General features: G+C 52.8%; 1 protein-coding gene across 2 annotated transcripts in view; it reads left to right on the forward strand.

The window, feature by feature from the left end:
• The window catches only part of LOC144935188 (fibroblast growth factor receptor 2-like), an 82,127-nt gene that overhangs the window by 42,078 nt on the left and 27,187 nt on the right, over positions 1–12,862 (forward strand). For both annotated transcript variants that reach the window (XM_078861667.1, XM_078861668.1), the window contains 2 exons: positions 3,464–3,636; positions 10,774–10,897. In XM_078861667.1, the coding sequence (XP_078717793.1) occupies positions 3,464–3,636; positions 10,774–10,897 (297 nt within the window). The remainder of the gene's footprint in view (positions 1–3,463; positions 3,637–10,773; positions 10,898–12,862) is intronic.

A 12,862-nucleotide genomic window follows, 5' to 3' on the forward strand; every position in this document is an offset into this window, starting at 1 on the left:
GAAACAAAGCAATGGAGGTTATGTTTAAACAAAAAAAAAGATATGGCACACGGAACAAACCTGCTTTGATTACCAGGTGGGAGTATTTAAGATACTTGTTTTTTGTTCCGGGCATGAATTATGCTTCGGCACGGCCGTAAGTGTCCCTTTGTATATTTGTGTTGGATGGACACCATAGGCTCGGACTCATTTAGATAGGATGTAAATATTTACCCAAACCCGGGAGCAAAGATAGCGCAAAATGAAAGGATCTTGGCTGCTGAGTGGTTGCGATGATCCCAGGAGCCTTTTTGTTTGCGGAGCCTCGACTCTCCGACCGCTCGCGCCCTCGGCTCCTCCTCCTCGCGCGCCCTGCGTTCGGAGAAACTCCGCTGCCGATGGCACTCGCGGGCGGACGGCAGCGAATTTCCCCCAATTTTTCAATGGCTACAGCTGCGGGCGCTTGGTGTAGGGGGGGGGGGGGTGGCGGTGGAGTGGGGGGGCGTTTTGATTGTGGAAGCGCGCGAGGCTGGCGACCGCAAACGCGGCCCTGCCAAAACTTGCACGGATTTGTCGCGTGGGCAGACCGTGACACGACCTTTTAAAGAACGACGCTGTCCCCCCGGGCGTGAGAGACGGGGGCTAATCCGAGGGTCGTGTCGCTTGCCGGCGGAGCGTGGATCATCGCGGGACGTGAACCGTGAATTGGAATCGAATTTCGGCGCCCGTCGTAGGCCGCGATGGGCTCGGGTCATTGCTGCAAAGCGTTAAGGAGTGTTTGCCAACGCTGTGTGGACGTTGTATTAAATTTCACCCGTGTGTTCAGAGCTCGGTCAACCCGAGATGTTCCTTGCGAACGGCAGACACGCACGTTAAGTGGACGTTGGAGGCCGGGCATTCTCTCTCTCTCCACGTTACGGCCACGGCGGCGTGAGGAATGGAAAAGTTTGTTCGCGACCGTAACGTTACATTTTTGATCTAATCCATGAGGTTTCGTACACGGGTGGGTGGAGGGAGGGGTGGTGGGGGGTCTTGATGTACATGTGCAGAGAGACTGCTCGTCTCGGCGGCTTGCCGAAGCAATGAGCAGAATTGTTTAGAATTTTGTTTTTACACGTGTGTGTGTGTGTGAGGCCGTTGGGGTGGATCAGTGTTTGAGCCTGAACAATCTGCTCCGTGTGCCTTGGGAGTTTGTAAGTTGTAGCGCTGCTAACCACGGCCGCCACCGCCACCCCCAGCTTCTTCCCCACTGGGCTCCGGAGAGGTCTGTCCGATGTTCACATGGTTTCCTCTTCTGTATATTTTGGTAATTGAGGTTCAACGTTGAAGTTGACTTTGAACATTTTGGTCACGGTTTGCTCTTTTTGGTGCGCGTATCCTCCCGGGTTAAAGCACTGGAAGAGAAATCGGAAGGTCGTTAGTTCAAATCCTGGTCGGAGATCGAGTCAGCCTTTCAGCCCTCCTCCCAGGGGCGATTAAAATAAGTTCCGCTTTTGTGGCAAGTCCGCTATGGTTCGCCTCTAGTTATACTTGCCACTGGAAATGTGGAATTCTCACCAGTGGCTCAGCGCTGCCAGTGATGACCAGCGCAAACGTGAGTTCGATTGGGGAAGGCGATTTTACATGGGCGCTTGAGAGTTGAGTCCTGTGCGCGTGTGTGTGAGCACCTGTGTGTATTGCGCTCTCTCATTTCCCAGATGCGTAATTGGGAAATGCATGTGCAGAAAAAAAATACGACGAGAGCACATCTGCCGAGCTCTTAAAATCCTTTAGACATTTCCTTATTGGCGCTTGCTGTCCTTGAATAAATATACGGAGACAAAACGCTTCCCGAATGTAAAACACGTGTGAGATTAGCATGTGCGCGTTTTACCCCGTACGTGGGGGAAAAAACACTGGCAGGCGCGTGACCATCGTCTCCTTGTCTGTGCGCGACCCATGCGGGAAGCGACGCACTCTTGCCAGCCTCCGGTACGTTGATGCATTACGGGATGTCCCTAGTAAATGCGTAACTCCTTGCTGTAATCTGTTCCACGCGGAGGTCGTCGACGACACGCTCCGGAAAAGGTACGGATGCGGAGCGTGCCAGTCCATGGGTGACGCTGCGGGCTTTTCTTGTGCGTTGGAGTGAATTACGTGTGCACAGTCCTGCTAGCTGACCACAAAAATAACCATCCCCCCTGGCATCTCGCTGCAGACGGGGGCAGGGTTTTTGCACGAGAGCAAAACGACCGCTGAGCTTATCCACTTGGATGTTTTTGACCCCAGCATCGCAGGTGGGGCTGGCTCAATCCCTCGGTGCCCTCATGCCAACTCTCAACATTGCCGCGCGCTCCCACCATGTGCTTGGCAGCAGTGGCGTCTCAAAAGCCGTCGCCATGGACCGGCTTTATTGTCATTGTCCTGCCGACAGTAGAAAAGGAGAGTTGGGCCGTCTTGCCTTTCCAGCAATGTAGCAGTGGAATGCTGAATATGACATACCGGAGTGTGTGCTGTCAAACTCGGCAAGCCACCCAGACCAGTCCAATGAGCGAGCATCGCCGTTTATTCGGTAAATCCTCGTGGGACACGAGCAGAGACAGAGAAATGCGTTGTGTGCGCGATTTTTGAGAAGTTGTTCTTTCACGGAGATTTAATTCCAATAATTTCTTTGGCAATTGTATCCTTGCGCGTTGTTCAAGGTATTAAAATGCGTTTTTAAACGGGTGTTAAACTATCATGATCCATCTATCTGCTTGGCAGCGTCTTTTTAAATCCACCTAAGTTCAATCGTGCAAATGAATTTTGCCGTCACAGAACAAATTTGTTTGTGATCGTGCGAGCACGAGCGTGTGAGGCTGGCGGAGGACAGCCTTCGCCGTTGTGTGCACAGCCACGGACGGTTCCAATCGCCACGCGTGCCGCCCTCCTTTTGAAAGCTGATTTTTAAAAGGGGTATAAATTCTGGATTCCAGCAACCCATTTGTCAGACCTTGGATTCCAGACATGAATGGGCAGAAGGCTCCAATAAAGAGACTTTACAACGGTGGGGTCCATGGGCCCACTGGGGAGCACCCGAGTGCTGCAAGTGCTGTCTACATGTCGAACTTCCTTGGCACCGCACGTAACCAACCGTGCTAGTTGGCGGTGTGGGGGAAGGACAAGAAACTAAACACAAAAAGCAGTTCTAACGAAATGAGCTTTCAATCTTGATGATGCAAAGTGCATAGCTCCAGTGGCTTCTACATACAGGAAGGCAAAAGCGTTCCAGACGGCCGCAGAAGCGCATCAGAAAGCGCGCGTCGTGGTGACCGTCTTTGTTCAGCGGTTAGCCAAAAGCCGCCTCTGCTGCGAGGATGACCGGAGCTGGCGTGACGGCGAACGCTCCTCGACAAGATCGGCGAGGGTGTCGCGGTTCGTTTGTGGCGAGCCCTTTGTGTGCGACGAGCGTGACCCTCACACGCTACCCCCCCCGTTTGTCTCCTCCCCCCCCCCCCCCCCCCAGCAAGCGCGCCCTACTGGACCCATCCGGAGAAGATGGAGAAGCGCCTGCACGCTGTGCCCGCCGGGAACACCGTCAAGTTCCGCTGCCCCGCCGCCGGCGTGCCGATTCCCTCCATCGTGTGGTTCAAGAACGGCAGGGAGTTCCACGGAGAGCACCGCATCGGGGGCATCCGGGTGAGCGGTGGGGGGGGGGGGGGGTGGGACAGTCGCGAGGGTTCGCATGCACGAGGTGACGTGCGCGACGGACGAGCGGCTTTCGCGCGTGGCCCACCGCGACGCACGCTCGGCCCACGCTTACGGCACACGTGTGACGCACACAGAGCACACGCGTGACGCACACGGCGCGCACAGAGCACACACGTGACGCACACGGTGCACACGGCGCACATGGCGCGCACAGAGCACACACGTGACGCAAACGTGGACTGTGTCGAACACACGCGTGACGTTCAAATGGAAAACACACGTGATCACGTACGTACTCCATTGAGAAGCACGTGTACGGTGATCGCACGCACAGACCACGCACCCGGAATTGAACACACGTGACTGGGCTGTACGTGTATGGCCCACTCAATGAATTTGGAAGGCGAGGGGTTTCGTGTTTGAGATAGTGTCGTGTTCAAATAAAGGATCTCGTACATTCGGCAGATCTTCCAGCATAAAGCCATAGATTCGTGTTTTCGTGAGAAATGTATTTAAGTCTTCAGTTGAATTACCACATTTAACAACAACTTTGGACGTTTTAAATATGAATGCTAAGCTGTCACATGTTGCCCACACGTAAAGCCCTTTGCCGAACGTTCACACGGGGTCCGAATGCTTTCATTGAGTTGTCCGTGAACGTCAGCGGAAGCAGTGTTCATCGCGACACTTTCGCCGCCAAATATTTTACGTGGGAATGGCTTCTGAACGATTTTTTTCGTATTTTTTTTTCTTTTACTTTTCCAGCGAGTGAGCACTTGCTGGCTGACGGACGTGGCCCTAATCCCGCGGCAAAACAGGTCCCCCCCATATGATCTAGAGGCACATATCTGCACGCAGAAGGGATTTATGTTGTGGTTTGACAGGGCCCGGGGCAGGTGACAAAAAACCGAGCAAGTCCTCGCAACTCCCAGCCACCTCCTGAAACGGGAGAGAGAATTTCTTCAGCTTTGCGTTCGGATTATTGCTGTTGATCTGTTGTCAGCGTCTCCTGCCTGTCAACAGCACTTGTTTTTCGAACAAAGCCAGTTGAATTATGTGGGATAATATTTTCGGAAGGAAGCATTCACCGAGCGATGTAATAGAGATTTACTTATTCTTTTTCCGTATGGGTTATACCGACGGAATTTGAATACGCTTATCCGATAGTCGTAGCTGCCCCAATGTGTCACTTTTCTAGTGGTTTTTACAAAAAGTATTGTACCAAAGCACTCATGTGCTCCCATATTTTATCACAATATACGTAACTTTCCAAATGTCATTTTAAAATGTTCACATGTGAAATGTTTTATATAAAGAAAAAGAATGTGTGATGCATTCTTTGAACAACTCTTAAGTTATGGCTATAGAGGAGTAAAATAAAAACAAACCTAAGACAAAGTAAAGTCGATTTAATTTCCACGAACGGTAAAAAAAAAGACAAAAAAAAACCTGATCCCAGCTGCACAAAAGTAAAACGATTGACGGCATTACTCCCCGGCTCAAGAAATCCATCAGCTCAACAGCCCCTGTCTGCCTCTTTACTCGGAGACTAAAGGTTGCCACGGTAACTACCCGTTGATTGAAAGTCCGCAAACCTTAACATTCCAGAGTGTTATTTTGGTGGAGGTTAGAGGTCGGCCTTGCAGAGCGATGCTGTGGAGGAGGGAGTGGCGGCGGTGGTGGTGGTGGCTGTGGTGGGGGAGACCCGAGCTCTCTGTTCGCCTTAGTCTTGGGTTGAGCCCACGAGAAAACCTGGCGCCTTCGGCTTTCTCTCCCTGCGCTCGCTTTCTCTCCATCTGTGAGTGCGACTCGCGGGTGAAAAGCACGGGGAGTTTGGTTACTCGGTGCTGCGCGGATGCTGGGGCTGGTCAGAGCCGGTTTGCAGCTTCGGGCATTCGTTTTATTTTGCAGTTTTGCAGTAAACACACAGTTTTGCTTGGTTGCTTTTTAGCTGCGCCAAAAATGTTTTGATTGAGGTTAATTATAGGAGTTATTGTGCTTCGCCGGGACCTATTGTGGAGAATAACGACAAAAGTTAAGTGTTTGCCCTGCAAAATAATGAGTTTTTTTTAAATATACCGTCCATGAAAAAAGGGCACAATCAATCGTATACCTTTTTAAAATTATATAATCCGTATACGCATAACGCGTATTTATCGTATGTCATTTTACATAAAGGTCCAAACACCATCTCTGTTGGTAACGGTGATACTTGGATGCACACTTCTAGCTCCCGGTTACTCGTAGAAAATCCAATTACTTACTTAGCCAATCCCACACAAGCTCACGCTCCCACAAACACAACAAACAAAACCATTGTGACGCGGGGGGGGGCGAGGGATTACACGCAGAAACGCACCCATAGTCTCCATCATCTTAGGCCCGACTAATTGGTTCGGGCCAATTAGTCGCCTGCTTTGTAAAACACGGAGCGTCTATCATCAGGCTGCGCCTCTTTTGACGTGCGGCTCTCCACCGGAGCGAGCTGCCGGCGTCTGTCGTCGGACGGGCGCGGCAAGCGCGGACGGACGGACGTGCTGATGACAGAACGGTGGCGGCGGAGGGCTCTTGCCCTCTCGCTGCCCCCCCCCCCAGCCGACTGTATGTGTATTTTTTTTCGCGTTTGTCCTCTGCGCACACTAGACACGCCGGCGGTGCCCACCGCTTGTGCGACGGCGCGGCTTTTGGCACGCGGTTGTATTAATTTAAAGCGCGTGCGCCGGTGGGGAGCGGTGGGGAGCGGTAGCGTCGTGGCTAGCGTCGTGGCTAGCGTCGCGGCTAGCGTCGCGGCTAGCGTGCGTGGTGGGGAGCGGTAGCGTCGCGGCTAGCGCGCGCTGCTCTACGAACCTGGCAGAGTTCGATTCCTGCTCGCGGCCAACACTACTGACGATTATCCTGGGCCTCCCTTAGGTCGACTCGGCCTCAAATGAGGACCTGGTGCGGTGTGTAAACATCGCCACTTGGGGAGACGAAGGCGGCCGGGCGTGGTGTTTGCCACCCCCCATCCCGCCTCGTGTGCCGTGCCGGCCTTCATAGGATCTTCATCTTTGCAGTGTACGGCGTTTGTGGGCAAAATTGTGGGTTTTTTCGCGATGCTACCCTAGTTGTAACTTGCAGTGGACTGAGGCATCGACTAGAAAAACTAGTTTAAGTACAAAACCTTATTTTTACTGATTTAGTACTCTCCTGTCACACTCCCAACGAGACTTCGTTAAAGCAACAGAGATCGCAGTGAGGCTACGAGTTTCGTTCTCGGTATCAGTCGAACCAAAGATGGAATTTTCTCGATTCGTGGAATTATCTCCAATGGCAGCCCGGAGGCATTGGTGGAAATTCCACATTGCCACAGTTGGGGTCGGTCTCTCCCAAGGATGATCGCTGTTTCTCACAAAGCGATAATGTTAGCATCGATTCCGGAGCGATGATGGGCTGCTACCGAGAGTAGAACATGGGACAATTAACAAACGCAAAGGAACGTGGTGCATGTTTAAAGCAGAACGAAAATATTTGCAGCAGAGACGGAAGATTTATCCAAAGTTTGGCAATTATTAGAAATGAATCAAACGATAACTTCAGTACACGTACAAATTGCAGCTGATAAATAACTAAGATGCCACGGATTATTATTTTTATTATTTTACTCAACTTAAAAGTCCAAAAAAAAAAACATGGGAAAAAATACAAAGCATGACAATGAAGCTGTTTTCCGTCCCAGAGTATTATTATCAATGTGACATCTGTGCCCGTGTTTATTTGGAAAGTGTTCGGTGCCGTCCCACAGTCATCGTCGTAGCGGCGTCTTCGCTGCTGCTGGTCTCAAGGCTCTTGCGAGTTGTCGCGTCGCTTCTCGCCGTGGCACAGCAGCCGTGGAGCGTTGCTCGTAGTTCCCAGAAGTTCGGCGCTTGCTTAACGGATCCCACCGCTCCGGACGGCCTGCTGGAGGCTCGGCCCTTTGCAGTTCGTTGAGCTCCGGAGAACTTATTCAAAACAGAGAGCCGGTCGGCGTCGTAAGCATTCTTTTTCTAAACGGGGGTAAAAGCGTTCAGGGCCTGCCGAGCGGAGTGTTGTCTTAACCGGGCCGCCGCCGCGGCGTGACGTTGCTCCGTCGGGATTCCAGACGAATGATCTCAGCGCCGCTGCGGGTGAGCTGCGGGGTGAGCTGCGGGTGAGCTGCGGGACACGCGTGGGGGCACGGCGGCGGCGGCGGCGGCGCCCGTGCCGTGCCAAACGGCGCTCCCCGTTCGCTTGAGTTACGGCGCGAGGCCCCCGGAGTGCGGCCCCACAGGGGGGCTGGTGTCTTGAGAAAATGTCTTTTCATTGCTCCTCGCGGCTCGGGGCTATTCGCTTGAACATCGAGACACCGTCGGCGTGACTCGTGCCAGGTGAGGGACCCCTTGCGCCGGTCGCCGCATTGCGAGGTCGGCAGCGGAGGGGGAGTGGTCCAGATGCCGTCGCTGGCTTGAAAATCTAAACTGGATTTTTGTTTGGAGTCCGCAGAGACGCACACAACTTTAACACAAATGAAACGGGCTCTCATAGTTGCCACAGAGCGTAACAAAGTCGCGGTAAAACAATGGAGAGGGCAATTGAGAGATTTCCAGATAAACTTCTAAAAGAATTGTCAATGCAATGACCTCATTGATGCTGTGCAAAGTTTAAAGGGAGAAAGTTTAAGCGCTTGGGATTTTTTTAATCGGGGCCAAAACAGATGCATACTTCACCATGGTGGTAAATGCTCACCACGACCGTAAATTGAACTCGGGTCGCCGGGATCGAAGCGCAAGTGCGCGCCAGCTGCTGCGCCAGCATGTACAGTCCGTAGCCAAGCGTGATTATAATCGTAGGTGCCCAAGCGAATTGCAAGAAATTTCGCTTCTTTGCTTTGCGTGATGCGTTTCCAGCGCGGTTTCGCTCTGCCCAGCAAGGCGAGCCGGCGGCGTTATGGAGCGGACCGGCGTGGGTTGCAGGTGGCGGGTCACGTCGCGGGCCGAAGGCCCCAGCGTAGGAAGGAGGCGGAGGAGGAATGCTGCTGGGTAACGGTGTGTGGGTGTGGTGCCCGAGTGGGTCCGTGGGAGGGGAGGGGGGCGGCAGGTGGGGCCTGTCCTCACTCGCCGCCTCCTCCATACCTCCAGGGCAGAGCCGCCTCTGACCGTAACGCGAGCTCTCCTAAAGCCGGCGGCGGCTTATAGCACCTGTGGGACCCCCGAGTCGTGGAGGTGATGCTGAGCGAGGATAAGGGTTGCTGGAGGCCGGTGTGTTGGGGGGAGCGGCGGGGGGGGGGGGCATTAAGGGACAAAGCGGTGTCTGTTAGCCCCCACTGGCTCCGAGGGGGTGTGCTGTGAGGCCTGTGGGTTTTTGGGCCGACGGCTGAGGCCAGGGTGCTGTATACAAATTCAGTGAAACTATTTTATCAACTCTTCGAATGAGCACACTTCAAAATGTTTGGATTTGTCTTGAAGTGTTTAGTTTATGAAGGCTCTTAACACACACACACAGAGTATAGTTTGTTGACTATCGCGGCAGTGGATCGCCATTGACCGCCCAGCGTGCTGGTCATGACTCCGCGCAGTATCAGCCGGTGGCTGTCTGCACCGTGAAGGGCACTGCAGAGCAACCCTGGCACCGGTGGCGACCCACGGTGGGCCCAGGCTGGGCCTGCAACCCAAACGCGTCCGTCCGTAACGCGGCACTGAATCGGAACCATTCCGTCACCGGTGGACGTTCCGGCCATCTACGAAGAAGAAGATCCATGACCCCAAACGTAGTACATTTCTAGGTTTTTTTTCCCCCCCTTCCTCTCGGCCAGTGTTATTGACAAATTAGTTTTTTTTTATGTTTGCGTTCGTGCACCGCTGCCAACGCACGGATCACGCAAAGAAGCTAGAGTGGCCAGCTGCGTTTTTATATAGCCACGCACATGCAGTCTTGGAGTCTTAAAAGTACTTCCGCGTAACCTTTAAACGACATTTTTCGGAAATATTTACAGATCGCCCGGTCCGCCCGTACAGGTGTGACCGTGTGAGAGGGTGTCTGTTAGTGCGTGCCAGGATGCAGGCTTCTCCACACGGCCGGCCTGCCACGTCCTTCCTTGGGGTGCGCGAGCGGCTTGCGGTGTTGCGGTTGAGCCGAGGGAGGCGTGTTTGGTTTAGGAAGAGAGGGGCACGGGCGGGTGGGTGGGTGGGTAGGGGCAGCAATGCGTGTAAAGAGGCGCTGGCGATGTAAAGTAGAAATTAATAAAAAATTGGGATTGCAAAGGGACGCGGGTGACAGTGATTCCTAAGCGAAGGTAACGGGGAGGCGTGGTGAGGCGTACACCGCGGTGAACGTGAACGGTGCGTAGCCGGCTGGCCCGTAATTACACCTTTGGGAACGTGGCTCAGACGCCAACGCAGGTGGAGGCTTAAGGAGTCACATTATCAACGAGCTGCAGACAATGGGCCCCACTGTGTGATTTCATCAACGTTCGTGGCCATCGAGGAGGCCCCGGTCGCTCGCATTCTTTTCACCCCAATGAGGCGGCGGAGGTGCCTCTTGTCGTTGCGTGGGATTGGTGTTGGATGAACTGGACTCGTCTTGTTGTGAGCATCTGCCTCCCGACCCGAGGTGTAAACACTGGAGTTTGCGGATCGTCATTGTTTTATAATGTTGTGTGTTGTGTTACGAAGAGGTGAAAGTGGTGAGATATATAAACACACGCTGGACCTTTTTGCCAAGCTGGTTTCAAAAAGGGTCACGAACATATTTATTTGGAACTAAACCATAACAACAAGAAATAATAAAGAATGACATCACTTGTGTGAAATTGATTTAAATCGTTAATCCCCGTAGAATATACTTTAATCGTCCGGGCTTTAAAATAACATTCGGATGCCTCTGTTGTGACTTTCCAAAAGAAGACGACATAATCTGTCAAACCATGTGTTTGGACACGTGTTTTTTTTAAGGATAGGCAGGCATGTACACTATTGTATCTTCTATCCAACCACCACCTAACCCCCCCCACCACACACCCCCACGTACCCCCCCCCCCCCCCCACTGGCTGGGGCAGTGGAGATGATGACGACGACGACGACGACGATGGCTGTTTGACTCGTGCTGCTGTCGCGCTGTGCGTGTGGCTGCAGCTGAGGCATCAGCACTGGAGCCTGATCATGGAGAGCGTCGTGCCCTCGGACCACGGCAACTACACGTGCGTGGTGCGCAACCGCCACGGCACCGTCAACCACTCCTACCAGCTCGACGTCGTCGGTGAGCGCCCGCCCGCGACCCGCTCGCGAAACACTCGTGAAACGCTCGCGACCCGCTCGCGACCCGCTCGCGAAACACTCGCGCCGTTACCTCGTCTTTTTTTCACAAACGTTCATCGCGATATGAAGGATGCGCGCGGCAATCTCACGAAGCGGTGCGAGACTACCACGCGTTCGGGGATGGCCCGAGGAGTCCTTTCAAAGAGGTCCATCAGAGATTGCTACAAGAGATGGCAGGTTATCATTGTTCCAGACTCTTTGCACACATTTAGAGTGTGCGGGGGGGGGGCGGAGCTTGAGAGGCTGTCATCGGTGTGCAAAACAAAGGTCGTAATATGCGTGAGATTACAGGTGTTGTGTACGATTTGTGTTTTTGTGAGACACACGGCTCCCAGACACGCGTCGGTGTTTTGTTGCCGCTTTCGCGATAATTGCGGCGACATTGGACACTGCGGCGGCGGCAGCGGCCGTGGTCCTGGCACCAAAGTGACGGTGAAGGGATGCGAGCGGATTAACACCGCTGATGGTTAATGTGGTCAGGTGGGGTCCACATAGTGGCCGGGTGTTTGTACGGCGGGGATCGGTGTCACCCATCGCCAGATATCCCGTCCTCCCGTCTGTCTTCAACACGATGAGCCATCTTTCCTTCCCTGCCCATCTCTCATTATTTAATTAATTTATAATTATAGTCTTTTTTTGTTTACACCGTATATAAATGTGAAAAACACCCATAAAGTTTGAGCCAACTTGTATGAGACTAGGTCCAATGCAGCAGTCGGTGACGTGTCTGAATTTCGGTGAAAATCTGCTGCCACCCTTCAGTGTGAGCGATGAAGAGGGCAAATCACACAGAGGTCGTGCGTTTCATCCGTGTCGTCGCGACACGAATCTGGCCCTTGGTCCGTTAATGTAACGTAGGTCTGCTGAACGTAGAATATTTAAACGGTGAATAAAGGATCAACTTAAAAATATAGAATAACCTCCGTCGCACGTTTGCTCCTCGTGCACGTGTGTTTGTTCCCCTCTTTTTGGGAAGATGACACGAAATCGACGTACGGTGCAAAATAAGTTCTACATACATACAAACATGTACGTTGAACTTGTTTATTATGGTACGTAGCCAACCGTGCTAATCGGAGGTGCGGGGGGAACGACAACAAACTAAACCCAAAAAGCAGTTCTCAAAAAATTTATTTTTCAATCTAGATTATTTGAAAGTGCATAGCTCCAGTGGCTTCCTAATATCGGAAGGAAGAGCATTCCAGACGCCCGCAGAAGCGCATCTAAAAGCGCGCGATGCGATGACCGTCTTTGCTCGACGGTTAGCCAGAAGCCGCTGCTGCAAGGATGACCGGAGTTCGCGTGATGATAGTTTATCTATCTTGAGTGCATGTGTGCTATGTACCAAGCTGCAGTTGGATCACGGAGCTTTGTGAAGTGTACATCTCAACACTGGCTCGGTGCAAATGAGCTGCAGCCTCAGTCACTTGATACACGCACGCACACACACACACGCGGCGTTTTTGTTTGAATGTGCCTTCCCTCTCTAACTGCAGGCGGCGTCGCTGTTTGTGCAAATAGATATCGGCTTGCTTTGTAGGCAGACACTTTGCAATCAAAATGATATAACGCCAAGTGCTGAGCCACCGCCTTTGCTCAAGCTCCATGGAAACATCACTTCCAAGGTTGTTTCATTACGTTTGTGCCGTATGGGGAGCAGCGGTAGTGTAACGATTAGCGCGCTGCACTACGAAGCGGTTACCCCAGTCCGATTCTTGCTCGTGGCCAACACCAGCACCTGGTGTGGTGTGTAGACATCGCCACTGGGGAGACAAAGGCGGCCTAGCATGGTGCTGGAAACCCATCCCTTCATGTTCCTTTCCGGCCTTCATTGGCGCTCGCTAACAACGCTTGCCCCTCCAGCCTCGTCAGGCTGTATGGGGGATTTTCGTCTTCTTGTCTGAGC

The sequence above is a fragment of the Lampetra fluviatilis genome, chromosome 12, assembly GCF_964198595.1.
Source record: "Lampetra fluviatilis chromosome 12, kcLamFluv1.1, whole genome shotgun sequence".
NCBI lineage: Eukaryota > Metazoa > Chordata > Hyperoartia > Petromyzontiformes > Petromyzontidae > Lampetra > Lampetra fluviatilis.